The sequence below is a fragment of the Cladophialophora bantiana genome (genome assembly GCF_000835475.1).
Source record: "Cladophialophora bantiana CBS 173.52 unplaced genomic scaffold supercont1.2, whole genome shotgun sequence".
NCBI classification, from domain to species: domain Eukaryota; kingdom Fungi; phylum Ascomycota; class Eurotiomycetes; order Chaetothyriales; family Herpotrichiellaceae; genus Cladophialophora; species Cladophialophora bantiana.
The window spans coordinates 2,070,002-2,093,490 of record NW_015971576.1 but is presented as its reverse complement, the minus strand read 5'-3'; the positions used below and the strand labels follow the sequence as shown (position 1 = coordinate 2,093,490).

The following is a 23,489-nucleotide window of genomic DNA, read 5'->3' as shown; positions in this document are numbered from 1 at the left end:
CCTCCGGCTTTGACGCCTAATATGTGGTGGAGAACATTCAGGATCTTACCGACTATACATGAGCGGGAGACAAATTGCTGCTGCGGCTGGCGGAATGACCCTCTGACATCACCATGGAGAGTGGTTTGAAGAAGTTATGGACTCGCCGGAAGAGCAAAGGGAACGAAGGAAGACATGAGTCGAGAGTGGGCAGTCTGAGAAAGATCCAGAGCACCGAGCACATCCTCCGATCAATCACTACAAGCCCGCGGTCGAACCATACCCGAACTACCTCGACAGACAATCAATACAAGCCCAGTGTTAGTAACAGGGCTCAGTCTGCGCTGGGTGGTGGTGTCGCAAGACCTTCAACCTCTTGGTCACGGCCGGGTACGGATGGAAGCGGCAGTTTAATGAACGCCGTCACTCGAGCGGCAGACTCTGTTGCCAAAGCGGAGCAAGAATATCAGTACCCTGCAGATAGATACCCAAAAGACCAGGTCCGACCCAAAACCCCTCGCTATGTCGACATCTTCTCCCTCTCAACCTCGAATAGTCCAACCCTCAGACCTGGGTACAATGAGGACGTGGCCGAACGGAACTTGGATTTGGCTCGAGTTGCTCTCGAAGGCACCCACGAGTACGTACCTACTTCCAAATTCCAAGAAGAAGTCGCCGCCAGGAATGCATATCCTAATCTCCCTGGAAGCGGCAGTGTTGATAGCTCTCCGCCTGTTCGTCAAAGTGGGTTTCATGGCAGCCAGTCGCCTGTTCAGATGAGAGGGATATCTAGCCCTGTGAGCAGCCACACGCGGTCGCCGCAAAAACCCGTGGAGCGACCTTTTTCCCGACACACTCAAAATATCCACAGTTCGATCGGGACGCATTCCCGACAACAAAGTCATCGATCTTGGGATTCTCAAGGACAGTTGCACGAATTGCCGGCTTCAAGACATAGTACTGAGGACCCCCATCAGACACAATCACTTGCGAGCCCCACGACAACACTAGCGAGCAGTTCTCACGAGCCTATGCTGGCTCATGGCCCTCATGGACATCTTAGAAGGGGTTCGGGAGAGTTCCAGGCTTCTGCCTTTCCCAATGGTGCTCTCAGCAGCTATCAACTTTCGGCCACAGAAGTGACGCAAGTGAAGTCCAATGAACCATTTGCACTGCCCCGTCAGGGAGTTGTCACCTCTCCAGACCACTCTACGGACTCACAAGGCCATAGTTATTCGGTGCGGTCGCCCTCAAACTTAAGCAACGCGTCTTCCGTGAAGCGCACAATCAACCTACCTAATCGAACAATCATGGATTTGACCGGTAACGATTCAGAAGTTTTCTCTGAAGGCTCTCCTCCGTCAAACTACAGCTCCTCTCCCATCCTAGAACACGCGAAAGTTGATACAATGCGGAAAGGACAGGGAGTCGCTGTGTCTGGGCCGTCTACAGAAGATGGGAAAACCGACACCGAGTTGACCCAGACAACAAACCATTCACCTATTAGGGTAGAAGAGCCTGCTGCTACTGATATTCTACAATCTCTTCAACCACAGCTAGAGCCACGTTCAGAAATGCCCAGGTCAGAAAACCCTCCTGCTCGTTCTCATTTTACTATCAGTTTTTCACCCATTACCACTATTGCATCCGCATCGCCTCGAGCAAGCGTTATTTTGGAAGCGCCAAGTACATCTGACAAGACAGAGGAAACTCAAACCAGCTCTGACGCGGTCGAATTGCAAAACGACCGGGATGGCGCCGGGGTAGCTGCACATCCAAGGCAGCATGTGCAGCGAAACGAGCGCAGCCCTGATCATCCTTCGAGAAACGAGGTCAAAGAGATCGAGAAACAGACATCGAGACCGAACAAAGGGAGTGGAAACGAAACTATCGCTGCTGCCGATAGTGGAAAGACCGTCGAGCCTGGAATACAAGAGGCACCGGCAATTCCAACATTCGAGTCTGAGCATGATACTGATTCGCTGCCATCGGCTCGCCCATACATTCACATGCCTCCAGAGAGTCTAAACTCGATCGGACCTGTTGATCCAGTTCGTCCCTCCAGCGTGAGCACAAGGGAATTTGCAAACACTCCTAGCAGATCAATGCTGACCAGTGTTCCCGAAGAAGTAGAAGTCAAGAGCAACGGCCACGCAAAGCCGCCCAGGAAGATCGTGACTGAGACACGAATAACAGGCAGTAATTTGTACATTGACAGTGACTTTTCCGAGGAGCAAATTCGCTCTGTTCCCGGGTACCAATCGACCTTTGACGAAAGAGAATATGCTCAAAAGCAAGCCGATGCCCGCGCAGCTCTCATTCGACTCCAACATAGTTTGAACGAGGAATTTCTTACACATCCATCCCCTGCGCCAGAGTCGCCATCAACCAGATACAACCCTCCGAAACATGGCTACTCCTTCAGCGATGGGAAGCCGGTCGCACCGTCTTCCATCTTTTCACAGGTCAGACACTCACCTACCCCGGCAGACGCGATCGGCGAGGCTGACACACGGGTTGAGGATGGTAGAATGGAGACACCTTACCATCATTTGACGACAGTGTCGCACGAAAGGGAGGGTGGAAAGGCTCGGAGGAAGAGATCAACCCGTAGTACCGCTACATCCCGAGAGCCTCATGAGAAGGGCAAGCAGAGAGCTGAATCAGAGCTCAACGGGCCTGGTCCGTCCATAATCAATGACCTGGAGAGTCCGAAGCCACCTCTACACCTGCCGCCCCCTCTTCGCCTCAACGGCCATCCCTTCAATCATCACCTGCAATACCAGCCACCAAGTCCCGGCGAGGTCTCTCTTTCGAACTTCCCAATACCTGTGTCTTCTCCCCGACAGTCAATTATTCGACCACCAGTGGCTGACGACGCTGAGAGGCAACAAACTCCGACTCCAACCCAGCAGCGTGCACCTCAGCACCCGCTACCTGCTAGCGCCGCTGGGATGAAAGAACGCATCCTGCGCCGGCAAGCTAGCCAACGGAGCCAGGCAAGCGGCGGCTCGGCGTTTAGTATTCCTTTTCATATGATCCCGGATCGATCGAGTAGCAGACGAGATCGGTCGGTGATGGAGGCCGACGATTAATTAAAGCTGTGGGATTCTTCTCTTTGTTAATGTTTCAGCCGCAAGATTTGGCCTTTGGTTATCTCCGGGAGGAATTTGATCCTTTTTGACGTTGCTTTCTTTTCCACCGCAGTTACTTCGGAAGCGACAATAGGTGGATGGGATTCGAAGAAAAGTTGTTCTTGTTTGTGCCATGCATGTATCAACGACCCGTGACGACGCTTGAGATAAGACATCGATCCGATCTAACTTGTTTGTATCCAAATCCTGAAATCTATATAATACTAAACCTATACATACCCATACCCCTCCCTCGCTGTTGCTGCGGTCTCCGGTCAGGCTGAAACGTGGAGAAAACGGGGGACTTGGTACATGAATGAAAGGTCTTTTGGCTCTTGTCGACACGTCTGAGTCATTCCTTCGTGATGGTGGTCGTCCACGCCCTCAGTCGTCACCGTCGCCATCGTTGAAGAGACACACCACACGCGAATATATATTAATGACAACAAACAACGCACGGTTTCTGAACTTAGAACTTAGATCCTCCTGCCTTCTCGATATGTATGGCCACTGCCGCCGCCGTTGCTGCAGTTCTAACGGAAGCAGGCTTGCCGTGTACGGAGGGAGGTATATGTAAGACCTGGTCTGCTTTGCTGGGCCGCAAGGGGCATGATATTGAGGAATTCCACCGTGCTTCCAGGATTGTGTCGCTGTGGATGTACCAGGCGGCTGGGTACCCTGTGTAGATAGGTCGGATGGTGCTCCATACTCGCCGGCCGTGGAGAGTGGTCTACTGCTCTGGGGAGGTAGTTCAAGTCCAAGTTCGAGTTCGAGTTCGGTATATTAGTTCTCGTACGTCGATAGTTCAAGGACATGATCACATGTACGTGTATTATGCGGTAGATCAAACATGCCTTTTGTCGTCTTTCTGGCGTCTGATTCTCAGTCCTCCGTGTGGAGAATTATATGTTGGAAAGGCATGTATCGTGATTTTCTTTGTCCCGGCGAGGTGAACACCGAACATGATGGATAGATGGATGAATGATCGCCCCTTGCCCCTCATGCGGCCCCTATTTATCCTCATATGTCCTGTACACCTTACGCACAAAAACTCCGATATCTCCTTACAGGCCCCAGACCGTCATCCAGCCTTCTTGGGACTTCACCCAGCCTCTTTCGTGTGTGCGGCCGCCTTCCACGCCCCTGCTGCTCTCCAGGACTTCCTCCTCACCTGGGAGACGGAGCCATTCATCCACACAGTCGGGTATCTCTTCCTTGACGTGACTGACCACGACGAGGGCCTGGGAGGGCGTGAGACCTGTGAAGCGGACGCTGTGTTCTTGCGGACCTAAAACAGGAGCCTTGGTAGCGGTTGAGGCGTGCGGGCTCGGTGTCTCTTGTGTCGTTGGTGCACCGTGTGGTCTCATCTTGTTCTCCCCGAATTCAAGCCACAACATGGCCTTGTCCCTCGTGTCCGCAGACAAGCCCGAGAAGGCTTCATCGAGGATGATTATGTCTGGCTGCTTAATGATGGCACGAAGGAGTAGGAGGAGTCGCTGTGCGGAAAATGGGAGCGCACCGAAAGTGTGGCTTTGTTTGTCGGTTGCCCAACTCAGATCTGATCCAAAATTAGCCCCAGAGGCATCGATGGCGTCTTGTCGTAGCTCTGGCTCCCACCAGCTTAGAAATCGATTCACCATGTCACTTCGCCCTGGGCTTAGATTGGGTTTCCCTGCGTAGGTCTCCGCCCATGCACTTTCTAGCACTCTTCTGACAGTCAAGTGCTTTGGGAAGAACTGATGGATTTCTGGAGAAGAATGCCCAATTCGGCTCTGGATCTCCCACAGACTCAGCCCCGGGATTCCTCGCTCGGGATCAGGTAATCTTGTGCGACCGAAGAACTGTATTGGCAGCGAGTAAGACTGCGGGTGATCCGAAGTCAAGAGCGAGAGAAGGGTGGTCTTTCCGGACCCGTTAGGGCCAAGGAGCGCGAGGCGGGTACCTTGGCTGATTGTCAGACTCAGACCCGGAGTGGTGTGCCCGGGTTGTGGGGGAGAATGGCCGAGAACGGTTTTGGAGCCGTATTGCACGATGATGGACGAGAGTTCGATGAGAGGGTCGCCGAGCTGTCTGTCTCTTTCGCCGGGGAAGGGCGGCGCGGACCATTCTTGCTGTTGGGAGGATGCCGTGGGTTCCAAGGCAGATCTAGAGGGTGGTGTGGGAGCAGCAGTGACGGCGAGGCTAAGGAGGTCGTCGAGTGTTTGTCGATCACAGTTCTTTATCTCTGTTCCATTTTCGAGAGATCGTCCGATTTCTTCCCTGTCTTTCGGTGCAGGACTGGATTCTTCAAGCATTTCTGGATGTCTTGATATCCCTGTTTCGCTTAAGACATCACCCGTCACGCTCGCCGGTGGAGGGCCATATTCCCTTGTGATTTGGTCGACAAATTTTTGGCTTGTGGTCGAGGTTTGCGACCCAGAAGCTACATTCACCCACCGACGTATATCGGATAACACTTTCGATTTTTCACCCATCAATGCCACGGTGTGGTTATGACCAAGAACGACTAGATGGGTTATCCAATCTGGTATCGGGTCTTGAGGGCGTAACCCGAGCATCAGAAGTGGGCTTGACCGGTACGCCAGCTTCTTTAACATAGGCGACAGGGTCACCAACGTAGGCGGATCAAGGCCCATGAAGGGCTCATCGAGCAAGAGAAGGAGTGGCCTTCCAAGTAATGCCTTTGCGATCCTGGTTCGTCTGGTCTGTCCATTGCTGAGGTTGCTCACTGGCATGTTTTTCAACTTTTCCAACCGTAAATCCGACATGACTTTGTCGAGGAGGCGGCTGTCGACACCTTCATCTGGACCTCTTTCTCCTGGATTAAGTTCTGTGTCGCCCTTGAGATATTGCATGACCGTCCAATCTGTTTCCTCTCGTCGACTCTCGTAGCGAGCACTGAGGTATGCGCCTCTTACTCCTCCCGATCCACCAGCAAGTTGTCCTTTTCCACTGTTGAAGCCCACATATTGAATCGCGCGAGAAGGGATACGAAGGCGGTGGTCCCTCCGATCATCGATGTAGCTGGAGGCAAGGTAAGGGTAGGACCTTGCATTAGGTGGCACGCAAATGTGTGAACCCCTTAGGATCTCGAGAAATGTCGCGCCATCTGATGCACTGACGACGGCCCAATGCTCATTTTCCCTTTCGACAGGGTGACCTTTCTCGTAAATCGTAGCAGGCAGCTCGAATGTCAGGTCTGGGAACAGTGGTGGATTTGAAGAGTCATGGCGGTCGGCTGATGGGTGTTCTCTGTAGAACGTCCCATTGCGAATCTGAATGAGGTTGAGTCGGCCGCATTTCAAGGATTGCCTGAAGAGGCAGATAGCTGTCCTTCGCATGTCCGCCGCATGGTTCTCTTCTTGTTTGTCGGGCTGGAGACGTGAGATTTATGAGTTGGGAAATCGGAGAATCTGCGTTGTTCCGACATCTCATCTCCAATTTTCGGATGGGAACTCGGGGAGCAATCGACTACTCCGGAGCCCAGGCAAGCCAGAGAAGGAACAGGAGGATCCAGTGTTGTTTCAAGGTCATCATTCCAAGGCCAGCTCTATAACCAGCTCTAGATATCTGTTACATGCATGCATGGGCCCACCTTCGCGCCTTCGCTATGCTGGAATATCTGTAAAATGGCACCAAGCAAGAAGTCCTCCATCCCTTCCAAGCTCATCCGCCCAAACTCATTCGTCCTGACTGGCACTGCTGGGCCATTTGATCATCATCATCGATCCTAAAGGAAGTATTCATTCCGTCCACCTCTTGATGGTGGAACGTGTCGTAGCTCATCCTTGACAGCGCTAAAGAGCTTGAATGTTGGTTTCATGTCTTCGCCAATGTCGCACACCGATGCCAGGTTTCCACATCTGTAGCAGTAATTCGGGGCACTCCATACTGTCACCACGTCTTGACTCTTGAAATGATATTTGTAGCCTTCATTGACTAATTGATGCGCTCTTGCAATGAGGTTGAGGCCGTTGACATGGCAGAATTCCTGACTGACTCGGTCTCCAAACAGCCACCCGGCTCCTCGAGGGGATACTGCCCAGGTTTCAACGTCTTCGGGGTCTGACCATACGAGATCACAGAATGCGCCTTCGTGAGGGATTTCCTGTGCTCGTGCAACGACTCGCACCTGATCGAGCGTTCTAATTTCTGGAGAGAGACCACCGTGCACACACAAGACTTTGCCATCTACGATGGCTCCTAGCGTCATGAAGTCAAAGACTTGACAGCAGGCTTTCCAGACTGAGGTGTTTCCGTATTTCTGTACACACTCTTCATAGAAGCCGTACACTTGTGTGATCTGGCGAGACTCGTGATTTCCTCTGACCAACGTAATCTTGTCGGGGTATTTTGCTTTGAGGCATAGGAGAAGCGTGAGTGTCTCAAGTGAGAAGTATCCGCGATCGACGTAGTCTCCCAGGAAAATGAAATTTGCGTTTTGTTTGCGTGAGATGACGTTCCCCGACTCTGACCTCTCGTCTTCGATCTCGGAGTGTTGTGAGGAAAGGATTTCTTCGGCATCGCTGATCTCGCTGCTCTTCTCGCTTGGCGTACCAGGATGTTCTGTTCCTCCCAGTTTCAATTTCTTCTTCAGTTTCGGGTCTGTGATAGTAGAAGGTGGTTCAATGTCTGCCGAAGTAATGATGTTTGCGGGTGTGACAGGTGTTTCGGGTGCCGATTCATTAGGCATGCCTCCTGCAACTCGGAAAAGTTCGAGTAAATCATAGAATTGCCCATGGATATCGCCGCAGATCGTGACCGGGGTAGACACAGGCTGGATATTTGATTCTGATGATTCGGTCAGATCTACCTCAGGAGACTGCGGCATTGGACAACAAACCTTCCATCATGTACTCCTTGACGATCTCGCAGAGCTGCTTCATGTGGTATTCTGAGAGATACTTGCAGTTCTTTGCCGCCTCAAGCCACTCGTCGGGTCCTGCCGATCGCTTGAGACGTGCGGGCCCTGGGACTGGGACCTTAATTGCGCCCATGGCGCCGGTGAGAAGGAGGTGATTTGGCTTGGATCTGCCCGTTTGTAGGTAGATTCGGTGCCCAACTGGCTGGTTGGGGCTCTTGGGAGGTATCCGGGCGCAGGAGGAGTTCGGAGGGCCCGCACAAGGTCGACGTAGTTGAAGACCTTCGGCTTGGGCAGGCCGAAGAAGGCGCGGCGGTCGTTCTCGTTGACTTGGCGAGAACGGCGGCGGACTGGTGGAGGAGGAGAAGGAGAAGGGGATGAAGAGGGCGAACCCTCAGGAGATTCTTCTTCGAAGACGGGAAAAGCTTCTGGAGCGTCCGCCGTCTCTACGGCGACGTTGGCGGCGTCCAAGTTGCGGCCAGTGGTAGAGGAGGCGGAGGAGGGAGTGGTTGGCGACGTGGTCGCCGCTGCAGACATCGCGGCACGTGAGTTTAAATCGGCAAAAAGTAAACCCGATCCGAGAGGCCGAAGGAGGAGATATTTCTGGGAGGTTAACGCCCCTCCTACCGTCCGGTATTCACTATTCACAATGTTACTTATTCACTGACAGTCACATTGATTGTATGCTGACATTGTTCTTAATGAATAGGGTGGTCGCGGTGACTCATTCGCGGTCCTACAGGCTCAGATATCGATCCCTCATTGTTTTCTTACTTTCAACTTGGATTTCACAACAATGTCAAGTCACGCTAAGAGTCGCGCAGCAGGAGGCGTCCTGCCTGTGAATGCTGCGGCCAGGAAGAATGCAGCTGTTCAGTCTGCGTCAAAGTCTTCTCCAAGGACGCCAGCACCCAGACTGAGGTTGATCATCCGACGATTACCCCCTGGACTAACAGAAGCTGAATTCTGGACAATCCTCGGCGACGACTGGAAAGTCGGTAATGGTAAGATTGAGTGGGCGGCTTATAAAGATGGAAAAGTGTCTAAAGAGTTGGGCGCATTGCTCCAAAATCAATTGACCCCAGACTGACTGGATATAGCGCTGCAAAACCCTCGCGACCAGCCAGAGCTTATCTCAAAGTCAAGGAACAGTCACTGTTGGATTTGCTGTCCAAAGCGGTCAGAGAATCATCTTTTCAGGATGCTAAAAACACCAGCAAGGATCCTTGCCTCCTGGGACCACCATCTCTTGAGTTCGCACCGTACAACAAGATGCCTGTTCCTCGCATTCGACACGACGGTAGACAAGGCACCATCGATCAGGATCAAGAATTCATCGATTTCTTACAAAGTCTCACTGAGCCAATCAACAAACCAGCATCGAACGGAGCCGAAGCCACCGATGTCAAAGCAGACACGGTTACCATCACCCCACTGGTCCAGTATATCAAAGAGAAGAAGGCCAACAAGGCCAAAGAAGCCGCGCAGGCCAAAGCCGCGAAGCGGGAAAGTAAGGAGGCCAAGCCCACCAAGAGTGAGCGTACTCCGACAGTCATCATCAAAGGCAAGAATACTTCCAACTTGACAGAGAAGGAAAAGGAGCGAGTAGTAAAAGCAACCCAAGATGCAGTGAAGGCGGCCAACAAAGCAGCGGCTGCTTTGCAGGGGAAGCAGACAACATCAGCAAAACCCGAAACTAAACAGACATCAGCAAAAGAGGCCCAGCCGCAGCCCTCCGCATCCGCAGCATCAACACCTGCTACCACACCTTCGAAGCGAGAGCGCAATCGAGAGCGGGACAGCGGAAGGGCTGCTGCTCGCATGCTGCAGAGGGATCTGGGGCTCCTTGCGAGAGAAAACACCTCACAGCGCACTCCTAAGACTCCATCGTCGAGCACAGCTACAACAAACGACACTGTAGCTTCATCTTCAACAGTGAAACCGTCAACTCCTACCACCGCTGCGAAATCCTCAGAGCCCCCTGGAGAACAATCCAAACCAACAACCCCAGCTACAACCACCACCCCTGCAGCTCCTCCAACCGGTCCACGTGCTGCACGAACTCCAAATACCACATCGACAAAGCCGGAACCACCTAGCGCACCATCAGCGTCTTCGGCTCGACCTTCGTCCATTCAACGCCAGTCCAAAACCTCGTCTCTTCCGCAGCCCACATCCGGCGCAAAGTCCGCTTTCCTCAAGCACGCGAACCCGTCCCAAGGAATCACGGAGGACCTTCTTCAGCAAGTGTTCAAGGAGTTCGGAGCGATAACCCGCTGTGAGATTGATAAGAAAAAGGGACTAGGTTATGTTGACTTTCAAGAGCCCGAGGCGTTGAAGAAAGCCATGGCAGCGAGTCCAGTCAAGGTTGCGCAGGGGCAGGTCGTCGTGTTAGAGAACAAGTCCCACCATGGGAAGCGCGGAGGTGGCGGAGGGGGAAGCAGCCAAAATCAGACAGCATCTGGACAGGGAAAAGCAGGGGCTGCATCGTCATCTCCCGTTGGGGTTTCACCCGCTGCGAACTCCCCCAACCCAGCTGCTGCCGCTGCACAAGCCACGGCGGCTTCACAGACCCCCACCGCTGCTGAAAGTCTGGCGGCTGCATCCACCACAGCCATGTCCTCAGCAACGCCAACCGTGGCAACCCCGCCTACAGCGCCGCGAGGGACCGCTCGAGGAGGCGCAAGCGGCGGTCGTCCGGGCGGACGCGGGAGCAGTGGAGGAAAGAGAGAGGGTCCCCGTGGCGCCAGCGGGGCTGGCCAAGGCCAGGGTGGTGGCAAACAAGGCTATCGTGGTGGTGGCGGAAGAGGAAACTTTGGAGGTGGCAGACGCAGCGGAGGAGGTCAAGGAAACGCAAATGCAAATGCAACTGCTGGCACTGGCGCTTCTACTGCCACCACCACAACAGGGAGCACAGGCTCAAGGGGTACTGAGGGAACTCACAGCGCCACCCCAACCCCAGCTGGGAAGGAAGACGGAAAGAAAGATTGAGTGAGCATCGTCATGACGAACAGTGGACTGAGCGTTGCGTGGAGAGTGCGAGTGCGATCCAGTTTTGGTATATCCTCAAGTCTCTGGGCCTGATTTTCCAAAGTTGCGAGCAGGACGAGCGCAGGAAAGAGAGCGTGAGAATGAAATGCTCGAATGAGAATCAATTCGACGGAAGTCAACTCAGAGACAGATAGATGGCCGTCCAACCCTTTCTTGAGCACACGCATTGGCTTTGATACGCGGTGGAACCAGGACTCCGATACTGGACACCGCCCGGACCAGATAACGTTCGTTATTACATATGGTAGAGTACAGAATCTATCAACCCTTTGTGCTGTCCTCCTGATCCGACGTGCCGGATTCCGGTTCCCACTCTAGGAAATCTCCATGCTGTGGCTTTTCTTGCCCTGGTGCTCTCCGTACAACATCAAACAACAGACTTTTTCTTTTAGTTCCCAGGTACATTGATCGCATCGTGTTAATGCTGATCTACATCCCCTAACCTCCTCATCTGAGCTTCCCGCCTACTATGCGTAGACAGGTAGGCCGGGAGATAGGTAAGTTGCACTGGCGCCCTGATCCCTTTGGCAGTTGAAATCCCATGGCATAAATGCCACAGTTCATCACCTCCTCCTCGTTGCTGGCGCTGGCTCAAATGCGTCATCGTCATCGTCATCAATCTCCTCATAGCTCTGACTTCGACTCGCGCCGGTGCTCCTCCCATTCCCCAGGATGCTGTTCTGCGACGTGGTAAAAGTGAGGGTTGATTGTTTCTGCTTTGAAGCCGCGGCGCGGGCTGGGGGCTTTTTCGTCGCTGGCATCGTCGATGATGCGAAGGAGGCAGGTTTGGTTCTGGCTCCGGCTCGCGTTGTCGTGGTACCACTGGCGGCCAGTGTTGTGTTGCGGGCCCGTGTACTTGTGGCGGTCCTACTCTTTTCGGGGACGAACATGGCTTGGGAGTCATCTTGGTCATCATCTTCCATGACGACGTTGCCGTCCTCCTCGTCATCCTCTTCATCGTCTGGAACTGTGCGTTTCCGCCCCCGCGCGGTAGTTATCGTTGAGGCGGCTTTCTTCGCTGCGGCAGTTGCCTTGCGATTAGCTGTTGTGGCCGATGAGCCTGCTCGACCACCCCTTCCTCTCCCTATTCCTCTCGCTGCTGTTGTCCTTGGAGCAGGTGTTTGGTCCTGGCCATCTTCATCCCCCTCGCCGTTTCTACTTTCCAAATCCTCTGAATCACGCAGCAACGCCCCCGGAGTCTCCTCCCACGGTCCATCCAGATCGCTATCCCAATCATCCGGCTTCGGTTTAAACCTCGCTGTACTCTTTGATGCCTTGAGCATGCCCTTTGCAAACATTTCCTCCATCTTTGCACGCTGCTCTTGAATCTGGATGGCCAGATCTTCATCGTCGTCGTCATCTTCATTCGCGTCCGTCTGCAATCTGACTAGGTGCTTGATCTGATCCGCGAGGGACTCGTTCACGAAGATTTCCATGGCATGTTTGTCGTCCTTTTCTACGTATTGGTTCACAGCGTCGCCGAAATAATTTTGGGGGAGGATGGTGAGGGACTCGGCTTGAAGGAACTCTCGGACAAGTTTGTCAACTTTGATGATTTCTTGACCTTGAAATCTGGCCATGATCTCCTTATCTGCTTCAGCATCTCGAGCCGCGCGGGCAGCTGCGTTCTTCTTCTTGACATGGAATTGCACCACATCGTTGGTGTTGGCGACCTTGTCAATAAACCTGTTCGAGAAGCGCTGCGGATTTTCGATGTCGAATTTGCCGATGCCGACCGCCGAGGTCGTTTCAACACGCAGTCTGATCAAGGGCAATGGGCATTCTTCCTGCTCTTCGTCCGGGTATTCTCTTTCTTCTTGCGCCTCCAACCATTCTTCCCTGGCTTGCTCGATCAGTCCGTCCACAATCTTGATCATGTGCCGTGTCAGCTCCGCACGATGGTCATCCTTGGATTTAGCGATCCTAACGGCTTCCTTGTCGGCGGCAAGGGCAATGTCTTTGTACACGAATGGCCGAACAGTTTTCAGTCGAATTGGTTCGCATGTCATTTCCCGGCCGGTGATGGTAAGAATTGCGACCCGTTTAGGAACAGCTTCGCCCGGGATTAAGCTTGTGGCGACAGAGGAGCCCGGTTGCATAACCTTGAAGTTCATCTCTGGATTCAGTCTGGGCTCGATATCACACTCGTGTTCATGACCCCAGATGACAAGATCCAGGAAATCAGGTAGAAAGTTCTCGGGCAGGTATGATGTCTCGGTATGTGCATGGTGGTTTTGATGGACGCATATCAGATTGTACCAATCGCCCATCTGCTTGCTGGGGCGGTGGAATTTGACCTTGCCATCCCTGAATGTCTGGTAAAGTCGCTCATCTCGAACATTAGAGAGTCCGTACAGGGCTAGTTTCGTGCGTCCTTTCTGTATTAAAACAGGCTTGACCACAATGTTATCACTCTGAGGCGTTTTCCCGTAGTAGTTGACCAGCCCGGAGACGGCGAGCAGGTCCAGGGCAGAGTAATGGCCCTCTCCGGAGGGATCATCATGATTGCCATGGATGGAGAAAACCGGGATTCCGACATTGATGTTGGCGTCTTCGTAGTTGACATGGTCAAAGGTGGTGTCGAAATGCTCCGACTCGTCAGAGAGCATTTCGAGCTCGCAAGGCTTGTCGCCCAGACAGTTGAGTCTTAGGGAGCGCATGACGTTGTACATGGATTTGCGAGAGGGTTTGTTGTCGTGGAAGAGGTCACCGGCGAGGAGGACCATATCGACGTCTCGATCTTTGGCCAGGCACATGATTTCATGGAACGTCTTCCAGGAGTCGTCGCCTCGGATTGGGTCTCGTTCGTGGGCCCCGACATGGTTGTCGGTGGCAACAAGGATGGTAATTGTGTCGGCCATGAGTCTCTGTATTTCAACGAAGCAGAAAGAACATGAAGGAGTGTCTGTCAAGAAGAATGCTGAGCAGAATGACTGCTATGTGTTTTCTGGGGAGGCGAGGAGGGCCGACTGTCTATCTTTTTGGGAAATGGTGTGTTTGCTGCCTGTGAGCGGAGGAGAAATGAGCAAATGAAAAGAGCGGAGGCGGCAACAGTCCTGTACTGGTAGACGGCCACAGTGATGCGTATTCTGACCCGAACTTGAAGCAGGTATATCACACAGTATGGCAGCGCGTGCAGGGATGCAGCAGGGATGCAGCAGGGAAGTGAAGTGGCGGTTATGAGGTGGTTATGAGGTGGTTATTCGGTGGTTGTTGGGTGGTAATTAGGTGGCTGTTAGGTGTCATTAGGTGGTCGTTAGATGGCTATTAGGTTCGGGGTGAAGATGACGGGCGAAGAGCGTCGACGGAGCCGTGTCGCCACGTCCTGCACATCCCGCCAGAATCAACAGTGAACTACGCGCCTCCCCCTTCCCTTCACCCTCGACCCCTCAGCCGACACTCCCTACACTTTTTGTTGGTTGAGCAGATGGAGACTTGACTGTTCTCAGAGAGAATCTAAGTCTATCGAGTTGTTCACGTTGATTGCTTGGTTGGGCGACCGACGGCGATCGATTCACAACTGAGAGCGAGAGCGACGCGACTGACACGACATTCTGGACATTTCACATGCCGCAGGAATCAAAATCTGATCCGGACCAGCTTCGTCCCGCACACTCTTGTTGTTCGCTGTCACATAGCCAGTCTTCAACGACCGACGCTCTGATGAAGTGACACTGTTGATCTGATTCCCTGTTCCCACCATCCACTCTCGCCGGGGCTTGCTGTCGGCCGAGGAACGACGTCGGCGGCTGCAGCAGGTGCCTTCCGACTACAGAGCAACACGGATAATCTCATCTGACGCCCAACACCCATCACCCATTACCTCTCTTAGACATACCACCAGCTTGCACTGGTCACCACATTTCTTTCGAAAATGCCCAAAGGTCCCAAGTCCATCGGCGTCCTGTGCGCTGAGCTGGGCATGGACGGCGTTGCCGAGTCCAACCTCCGCAAAGATGCGCAATCCTACCTCAAATCTAACATCGACGACCTTCCAAATGCACCCGATGAAGCCATTGAACCCGTCGCCTCTGCCTTCCTCGAGTCCGGAGGTGGTAGCCGCCACTTCTCATGGGACGCTGCTCTGGTAAGCTCACCTCTATTCGGGCACATCGATATTACCAGGCGCCCTTAGATTTGCGTAGCGGCTGACCTAGACATGCAGAATTATCAATGGGAGGCAAGCGAGCATCGTCTGACCATCCTCAACTACGTAACCGAGATTATGAAGATGCAACGCTGGTATACCATCGACCGCCTTCATAAGCGCATTAATGGTGCCGCCAACTGTCCCGGCTGCTTGTTGCACTCTCCAAAGCAAGGAAGTCCGGAGACCGTCGACGGCGAGGGTGCTGTTGACCGCGTCATAGTTTATGCCAACGAGTCTTCTGGTGGTAAGTAAACCCCCTGATAGAGGCTCCGAGTCACCAGCCCACTCGGCCAAAGGGAGAACAACAGACTGACAGCCATACCTATTTCTCCCACTAGAATCCGATGCCGGAAGTATTCATCACGCTTCAGGCAGAGACGATGCGCTCCTACGCAGCGAAAGCAGAAAGCGACAACGTACCAGCCGCTTTAGTATTTCCGAGAAGAAGCAACGCAAATCAACGGGGCCGCCAGAAGAGACTGGCACAGTCGTCGGCCTGAGAGAAGAACCTCAACCCCAAGTCCCGCCTAATAATAACACAATTTTTCCAAATGCGAGACCTTCAACAACCGGCTCAAACGCGCACGCGGGCTTCACACCAGTCAACCCAGCGGTCGTCATTGAAGCCCCGCGTCTGTCTCAGCCTGAAGCTCAATCCCCTGCGCTGGCTCCTTCTCCAACGCTCAATTTCAAGGATTTCAACCTCTCGATGCGCTATCGCGGCAAGCAGTGGCACTTCAACAGCATCGCGCACAAAGCCAAAGTTCTCGAGCAGATCCTCCTCCAAGAAGAGAAGGACGTCGAGGCCTACCCAATTTTGGCGTTCTCAAAGGGGGTCAAGAAAGCGGCGTTTCGAGGCGATGAGGACTCCGATGGAGACGACAGCGTCTTGAAAGATTACTTCCGCTTTTACACGCATTTCATGAACGACAGATTCCCCAGCAATGAGAAGATATTGCTGGAAAATGGAGTGAGACCTTCGGCGTAGCTTGGAGCAGAACAGAACAACCGGGGTTGCACCCCATGTACGGAATACATCGAAGCAGGATCTATCGGCTGGTGTCGGCAAATGGTTGTTGGATTAGCGTAGGAGTTGAGGCCATCGTTACGATTCCCAATGGCTGCAATGGCTACCTACCTACTGTAACAGGGAATTAATACTCCTAATAAATGTCTCCATTATTAAAATGTCCCTCACTTTGGGCCGCGGCGCCCAAAACGGCTAGCCGGCTTCCGCTCCGAGATTGAACCATCAGTCGAATTAATCTGTGACAACACGCCTCAACCCTCAACGCCTCCTTTCTCTCTGATCTCGCTGCGATAGACAACTGACTCTCTCAAAACCCTACCTGCGCAAGACTCTTAGACTGATCCAAACCTTGGCTCAGTCTTGACGATCCATCCAGCTTTCTCTTAGATCTTTTTATGCACCCTGCGCCTTCTGAAGCCTCCCAAACCGCGACTTCAGTAGAACACACTCCTCAACTCCCTTCGCCTCCTACGCAGCATGGACTTCCAGACGTCGAACACCAGGCCTCTGGCGGCTTACTCTCCACGAGTAGCCCCAGAGCGCCCAGTCCAGATCCGGAGGATCAATCTGACAATGTCTCCGTCCATTCCAGAGGCACCCAGCGTGGACGGTCCTCCAACTCCAGATGGATAAGCAGTCGAGAGAGTTCCTCTCAAGGTTCTCCTGGCAGTCGTATCGACGAATATGAAAGGGCACACACACGGTATCGCAAACCATCGGATGGCATAATCTTCCAGGTGATTCCATCTGCGAAAGACAAGAATCCGAGAGTTTCAATTGAGAACTTCCCGAATGGTAATTACGAGGAGACGGTTAATTCGAATTCAGGCACTGACAAGCGACAGAGGTTCTCACTCACATTCTCTCCCATCTGCCTCCCGAGACCTTGTCTTCCATGAGCCTCGTGTCTCAGCGCTTTCACAAATTGGTCACTACACCTCATGCATGGCGCATTGCATTTGCGAGGTATTTCCCTGGGCAAGAAGCGTTGGGCGCTGGAGCAGGCAAGGCTTCACAAGAGTCGGTGTCTGATGTTGATAGAGCACAGCGCAGGTCGTTCACGCGGTTATCGGCCCTTTCCTCATGGAGAAGCGAGTATATCCTTCGAACACGACTGCTGCGCTCTTTGGGCCGCGGCCGACCTGCAATCGAGGCAATCTCTCGCTCTGGTGCATCCCGCCATGCTCCTAGTGCCGCCGCCGCTGCGGTCACCACTTACGCTTCGGGCTTGTATTATCCCGTCAGCCATCTGCACGCTACGTTTGGGGTCGGCCTCAACAAGAAACAGCCCTTGTTCATGCATGGAGCAGTTGAGCAAGGGGGTGTCACTGTGAGCGACCCGGCCAGTGGTAAACCTGGCTCTTGGGGTCTAACAGATTTCGATGCTTTCAAACACTTTGCGGATCAGTTCCCGGGCGAACTGCCGTATGGCCTCGGCCCTGGGAATATGGTTGGCATGGCCAATGTCATGGATCTCAGTCAGCCTTATGGGAAGGTATATGGAGAGGCTTGTCCCGGAGGACGTGTCTTCTACACTTCGACCAGCGAACAACGGGGCCGGTTCGTATCCATGTCCTCGACAGCCAATCATGCGCTCGGGATCCCTGAGACGACTATGATCGGCTGTGCTGTTTGCTCGGTCTGGATCGCAAAGTCCGAGTCGGTTCTCAAAGCCACTAGTGGTATATTTGGTTTCCTTGCAGGATTCTCGAACGGTGTGTTGGCAGCGTATGCCCTTGGTGTCAACCCCGTCCAAGATCGCCGGTACGACAAAGGGGAGCTCACTGCGAAATGGGTTCTTTGCCCAGGTGTCCCAATCATTGCAATTTGTGTCGATGAGAGGGTATCCGCTCGAAGATTGTCTACAGGTCGAATCTGGGCTACCGTCCTGAACGCTCTCGGAGAAGTCTTTTACCTCACTGATGCCCCTATCAGACCAGATTTTGTCGGCAAAGCGTCCCCTGATGAACTCGATCGTCTTGCCTGGAAAACGGGGAGAAGTGTACAGTGGTCGCTACTCGAGGCTACGCGGCGAACAGCGAAACCAGACCCCTTTGGCACCGCAAAGGTCGATGGCAGTTACAGTCCACGCATCTCGAGCGATGCATGCGGTTTAAGCAAAGACCAGATTATCGCTGAAACGAAAGAGGTCGAAGGGTTTCTGCGGCACAAACCAAAGCATTTCCAGAATGTCTGTACCGGGTGGGATATGCAGCGAAGATTGATTGCTGATTTTGCGGGCGACGATGGTCACAATAAAGGGGAATCTGTCGTCGTCGTAGATTGCGGTTTGTACGGGAACAGTGTGGCTTCGGTGCGCCGTTTTACCAGGTGCATGACGAAGAACACTGTTGACTCGGAGCGGGACAGCTGGCCAACCCTCCAATCGACCACGAAGCAGCCCTCGATCTTTGGTACGGGAAGTCCAATCCAGCAGTCTCCATATTCCTCCCCAGCGCCGAGAAGTGTCCCGCGATCGCGCACTCCTAGTCAAGACGACGGGGCGGGCTCGAGAACGAGAGACATTTGGCACATTTCAACCTTCTCCTTTGCTGAACACCGAAACATCCACATCTCGGCTGTGGCTTCTGACGAGTCAGAGTTCGCCACTCTGAATGTCAATGAGGATCCCTTACTTGGAATGTCTGGTGGCTCCAACACTTCCTCGCCTCTTGCATCCCCTCTAGGTCATACGGGAACATTAAGCTCGACCTCGGAGATCCCTGGTCATCGTGCACGGCTTTTTGGAATTGGTACGACGTCAGGCATTGTCATGCTTTGGGACATGCGCGCTAGCCTGTCTCCCAGCCCTGAAGTTGTCAACGCCGTCTCGCCGGTCAGGGTTATCTACACAAAGTCTCCTCAAATTGCATCACTTGCCCTCACTTCATTGTACGTTGTGCATGGAGGTAATGAAGGTCTGGTTCAAGCATGGGATGTGCTGGCGTCCACAACTGAACCAGTCAGGACACTAAATTCTCGGTTCTCGGACCGGGCAAGACGACGTATCGCGCAAGCCGAAGCTTCTGTGCAAGGCGTGGGAAACAATTACTACGCTGCAGGCGCAATCGTCTTGGACCCTGATCCGACAGTCTTGCGCGGCATGGTTTCTTTGGGCTCTTATGTCCGATACTGGTCTTACAGTTCCACGGCCGCCGATGCGTATAAGACGCGCAAGAGGGGCCAACTTCGTCGGCGGTCGGAGCGAGGCAGTAATTCTACACCAGCCAGCCAAAAGGTCAGCGCAACTGGACGCGGATTGATCAAGGATTACATCAGTAACGAGAGGCATGAAATGGAGCGAGAGAGACTCGCAAGGCAGAAAGAACATGAACGACTGAGCGGCAGATTTGGCACTGATATTCTGGGCGAAGGCGCGAGCGAGGAGGAGCTGCTGGCCTACGCTACCATGCTCAGCGAGGAGGCATTTTCCAGTGAGGAGAGGAAGAGGAAGGAAAACTACGGCGGCGGTTCGATGGGCTCGCCCAGTGCATCCCAGCGCGGTGCGGACCATGCGACCGATGCCGAACTGGAGGAAGCCATCCGTCTAAGCCTGTTGGAAAACGAACCGGCGTCGTCTTCTCCAACAAGGAGCGCCAGTGACTTCGATGTTCCCATTAGGTATGCAAAGAGCTCAAGACATGGCACGCCCTTGAGAAGTGCGAAGGCCGGGAGCAGCAAAGCACAAGCAACGGCGCAAGAGGAGGATGACGTGGAGTTTGCATTGCAGTTGAGTCTCGCCGAGGAACAAAGCCGCATGGCCATGGACGAAGACTTTCCAATGCTTTCCAAATCCAATAGTGGTGGATCGGAGGGAAGTGGGAAGGGGAAAGGAAAGTCCAGACGGCGTTGAGGAGAATACTATTCTTGCATTCTTGTTGGGCAGAAGCATTTCTGTGGATGGGCTGGGGTTTGGTGTGGCCACACAGATTTTCGCCTGTATGGCTGTGGGACTGGATGCATCCGTTCGGCCCCTCTATTCTTGATTGACTGAGTCGTTTATTCCGGGAGATCGGGGGATGAGAGGCGGTATTAATCCAGCTAGACAGTTTTTCTTTCATTCGGACCAACATAGATTTTCGTGGCACCTGGACTGATTCACTCGGTACAGTTAGAGAGAGACTGGCTGGTGAGAGGATGTCGAGCAAAGAAGCCGGAGTTGGCGAGCCGGATCTCGGTTGGACACGGTCCGGCCTCTGGATGAATTGTAGGCAGCTCCAGCTTTTCCCCGAAACCGCTTGTTGCAGCCTCGGCCAACACTCCGCACGGCGCACGCAAACCTTCACTTCACCTGCGTCTGGCGGTCGCAGTCAAGTGCTCACCATGCCCTCTGTGACCACCAGGCAAGCTCAGCAGCGATGACGGTGCCCGTCATGTCCCTCGCTCTGCTGCGGCGAGCTTCATCATCATCATCCCACCCGTTCCGCAATGGCATCAAGAGACACTTCTCCAACACGGTCGGCAGGGAAGCTTCATGGGGCTTCATTGGCCTCGGTGCCATGGGTTTGTGCTCCTTTCCAGACCCAAGCTACCATGTATGCTGATCGAGTCTCCTCAAGGCTACCCCATGGCGAAGAACCTACGAGCAAAGATCCCTGAAGGGGACTCGATGACCGTGTACGATGTCAACACTACGGCCTTGGAGAAGTTTTCTCAGGAAGCCACACCGAAGGGGGTAGTCGTGGCAAAGAGCCCTCGGGAGCTGGTCGAGAATGCTGTGAGTCTATTACTTCCTGTTGTGTGGATAGACCTGCATGATGAGCAATTTTGTTCTATCGATGATCTAAGTTGGGGGCACTTCCCTTCGCGGGATTCGTCCTTGCCATGATTTCCCTTTTATTTTATAGCCAATCCTCTGAAGCAATCCGACCCATCGAGTGAAGCCAACCTGATGCAGCCCAGGAGATTGATGTACTAACGACCATGATGCCACGACCATTTAGGACAACATCATCTCAGCACTCCCTGAACCTCGACACGTCAAGGGCGTCTTTGAAGAGATCCTCGCCTCCTCCCTTCCCAAAGCCCCCACCGAGCAGTCAAGACTCTTCATCGACTGCTCCACCATCGACCCTATCACCTCTCGCGAAGTCGCCAAGATGGTCAAGGAGAAAGCTGGTGCCGGCTTCGTCGACGCACCCATGTCGGGCGGCGTTGTCGGCGCCCGCGCCGGATCGTTGACGTTCATGGTCGGGGCCGAAGAGGCAGACATGCCCAAGATCGAGAAGATCCTGCTCCTCATGGGCAGGAAAGTGTGGCACATGGGACCGCAGGGCACAGGGCTGAGTGGGAAACTGGCGAATAACTATGCACTGGCGATCAACAACATTGCGTGTGCCGAGGCCATGAATTTGGGTATGAGATGGGGCATTGATCCCAAGGCGCTGGCGAACCTGCTGAACTCGGCCACGGGCAAGAGCTGGCCCAGTGAGATCAACAACCCTGTGCCTGGAGTGATCGAAACAAGTCCAGCCAGCAGAGGGTATGAAGGCGGGTTTGGTGTCAGTTTGATGAACAAGGACTTGAGGCTTGCTATGACTGCTGCGCAGGAGGCGGGCGCCAAACTTGCACTGGCGGAGAAGGCCAAGGAGGTATATGACCAGACAGAGAAGGAGTACAAGGGCAAAGATTTCTCCGTCGTGTATCGCTGGTTGGGCGGGAAAGAATAAACTGGTCCTGCATGATTGTAAAGTCGTCCTCCATGCCTATGTCTGTATGCATGTGTGTACGTATGTATTAGCGGACAAAGAACAAGATCAGGGCATGGAAACCAGGATTCCTCGGTAGTATCCAATGCAACAGGACGACTTTGTTACTCTATCAGCACCGGCACCGAGTATTACACGCTGGGTATGAATTTCGCGGGTCTTGGGCTGGGGCTTGGACTTGGACTTGTGGATTAGGTACCTACTACTCCGTACTCGCACACATACTTGCGCACATACAGGATGCTATGCTATGCTATGCAATATCACCGCTGTGCTCCTCTTTGTTTCGGAGCTTTGCAACATCATACTCCGTACACCGAACGAGCATGGGCTGGAAGACGGTGCGAAATATAGATATGATAGTGGTACATAAGATGCAGGACGAACAGATATGGACCTCCATAGGGAGTCTATAGATGCAGCATCTCGAGTTCCTAATTCTGGGCATGGCCCAAGAGGGCATTGGAAATACACAATTGAAAACTAGTTGCTCCATACTTACAATCGGCTTGATTGATTTCCCTTTCGCAAGTTTCTCGTCCTTCCTATTTGCCCCCTTTTTCTTCGATGCATCCATACATCTCATCCAATTCAATCACGTCTCGGATCTCGATCAGCGGAGACTTCCCGCTAAGCTATTGAGACCAGACGTTTGTAAATACCTTGGCTCCCGCGGTTTGAAGCGGAAAAAAGGGGTCCAGCCAGCACAGCCAGGGAATGTCGGCGGGCGCTGCCAATGACAGGAGTGAGAATGCGACCCTGGAGTGTCATAAATGCTGCAGAAGGCTGACGAACAGCAGTGATCCCGGATGGGGGCCGAGTCTCACGGTGCAGACATTTTGCGTTGTGCCACATTTGGCGGGTAGCGAAAAGGGAGTAAGATGGTTCTTGGGATGAAAAGGGCTGAAGCGCACGCAGAGGCCCTGACAATTGCTGGCTGCTTGCTCGTTGTTCCCTGTGCCCTCTTCGCCAAAATGTGACTGCGTAAAGTCCAACTGCTGTGTCATTTGGCCCGTGCAGTATTCACTCTTCTCCAAAGATCGCGGGAGCCGCACACCACCATGCCTCTTTGTAGGATCATCTAAGGGAGAGCCCTGGGGAGGTTGGAACACGAACCGAGGCGATTTCCGAGAGTTGCCAAAGATCCAGACTTCGAGAAACTTTCAGACGTCATATCGTGTTACACCCTCCCTCCCAAGCTGAGAGTTCCTACTCAAAGCCGGAGATTCAGGGGACTGCTGCTGTGGCCATATCAGCACTTTAGCAGTAATGAGCTGCGGCTCAACCCAGGCCACTCTCGAAAGAGCAAAAAAGCTTTCGATCAAGACAAGCACACTATTGAGTGTTGTCAGAAAGTTTGCTAGACCATGGTGTATCCTGCGTAGTGGTGACCGAGAGATACCAAAGTAGGTACAAAGTAGAGTGCCTAACAGGAGGCGGTGACGCACGGCCGGTTGTAGCTGCCAGAGCAAACGCAAGAACTCAAACCGGGTGTTCCTGCTTCGTCGTACGTTTTGTCGAGGCGGCTTGAGTCGGTCTTGTTCGTGCTCCGAGACTCTGTGGGCCATCGATTGAT

The 23,489-nt window shown here is 53.4% G+C and overlaps 8 protein-coding genes across 8 annotated transcripts; 5 read left to right on the top strand and 3 right to left on the bottom strand.

Moving 5' to 3' along the window:
• Positions 1-113: 113 nt before the first annotated feature.
• On the top strand, positions 114-3,074 carry Z519_01771 (uncharacterized protein; the record flags this gene model as incomplete). Its single annotated transcript, XM_016759528.1, has 1 exon — positions 114-3,074. One exon carries the CDS (start codon positions 114-116, stop codon positions 3,072-3,074), a length of 2,961 nt encoding a protein of 986 aa, XP_016624856.1.
• Positions 3,075-4,177: 1,103 nt separating this feature from the next.
• Z519_01770 (uncharacterized protein) lies at positions 4,178-6,454 on the bottom strand (the record flags this gene model as incomplete). Its single annotated transcript, XM_016759527.1, has 1 exon — positions 4,178-6,454. The coding sequence occupies one exon, from the start codon at positions 6,452-6,454 to the stop codon at positions 4,178-4,180; it is 2,277 nt and encodes a 758-aa protein (XP_016624855.1).
• A 389-nt stretch (positions 6,455-6,843) lies between these two features.
• Z519_01769 (serine/threonine-protein phosphatase) lies at positions 6,844-8,511 on the bottom strand (the record flags this gene model as incomplete). Its single annotated transcript, XM_016759526.1, has 3 exons — positions 6,844-7,904; positions 7,957-8,144; positions 8,177-8,511. 3 exons carry the CDS (start codon positions 8,509-8,511, stop codon positions 6,844-6,846), a joined length of 1,584 nt encoding a protein of 527 aa, XP_016624854.1.
• Positions 8,512-8,770: 259 nt separating this feature from the next.
• Positions 8,771-10,965, top strand: Z519_01768 (uncharacterized protein; the record flags this gene model as incomplete). Its single annotated transcript, XM_016759525.1, has 2 exons — positions 8,771-9,024; positions 9,075-10,965. The coding sequence occupies 2 exons, from the start codon at positions 8,771-8,773 to the stop codon at positions 10,963-10,965; spliced, it is 2,145 nt and encodes a 714-aa protein (XP_016624853.1).
• A 623-nt stretch (positions 10,966-11,588) lies between these two features.
• On the bottom strand, positions 11,589-13,886 carry Z519_01767 (DNA repair protein (mre11); the record flags this gene model as incomplete). The annotated part of the gene is made up of 1 exon (XM_016759524.1): positions 11,589-13,886. The coding sequence occupies one exon, from the start codon at positions 13,884-13,886 to the stop codon at positions 11,589-11,591; it is 2,298 nt and encodes a 765-aa protein (XP_016624852.1).
• A 1,013-nt stretch (positions 13,887-14,899) lies between these two features.
• Z519_01766 (uncharacterized protein) lies at positions 14,900-16,163 on the top strand (the record flags this gene model as incomplete). Its single annotated transcript, XM_016759523.1, has 3 exons — positions 14,900-15,112; positions 15,191-15,419; positions 15,514-16,163. The coding sequence occupies 3 exons, from the start codon at positions 14,900-14,902 to the stop codon at positions 16,161-16,163; spliced, it is 1,092 nt and encodes a 363-aa protein (XP_016624851.1).
• A 937-nt stretch (positions 16,164-17,100) lies between these two features.
• Z519_01765 (uncharacterized protein) lies at positions 17,101-20,058 on the top strand (the record flags this gene model as incomplete). Its single annotated transcript, XM_016759522.1, has 1 exon — positions 17,101-20,058. One exon carries the CDS (start codon positions 17,101-17,103, stop codon positions 20,056-20,058), a length of 2,958 nt encoding a protein of 985 aa, XP_016624850.1.
• A 520-nt stretch (positions 20,059-20,578) lies between these two features.
• Positions 20,579-21,874, top strand: Z519_01764 (3-hydroxyisobutyrate dehydrogenase; the record flags this gene model as incomplete). The annotated part of the gene is made up of 3 exons (XM_016759521.1): positions 20,579-20,708; positions 20,765-20,922; positions 21,149-21,874. The coding sequence occupies 3 exons, from the start codon at positions 20,579-20,581 to the stop codon at positions 21,872-21,874; spliced, it is 1,014 nt and encodes a 337-aa protein (XP_016624849.1).
• Positions 21,875-23,489: the final 1,615 nt, after the last annotated feature.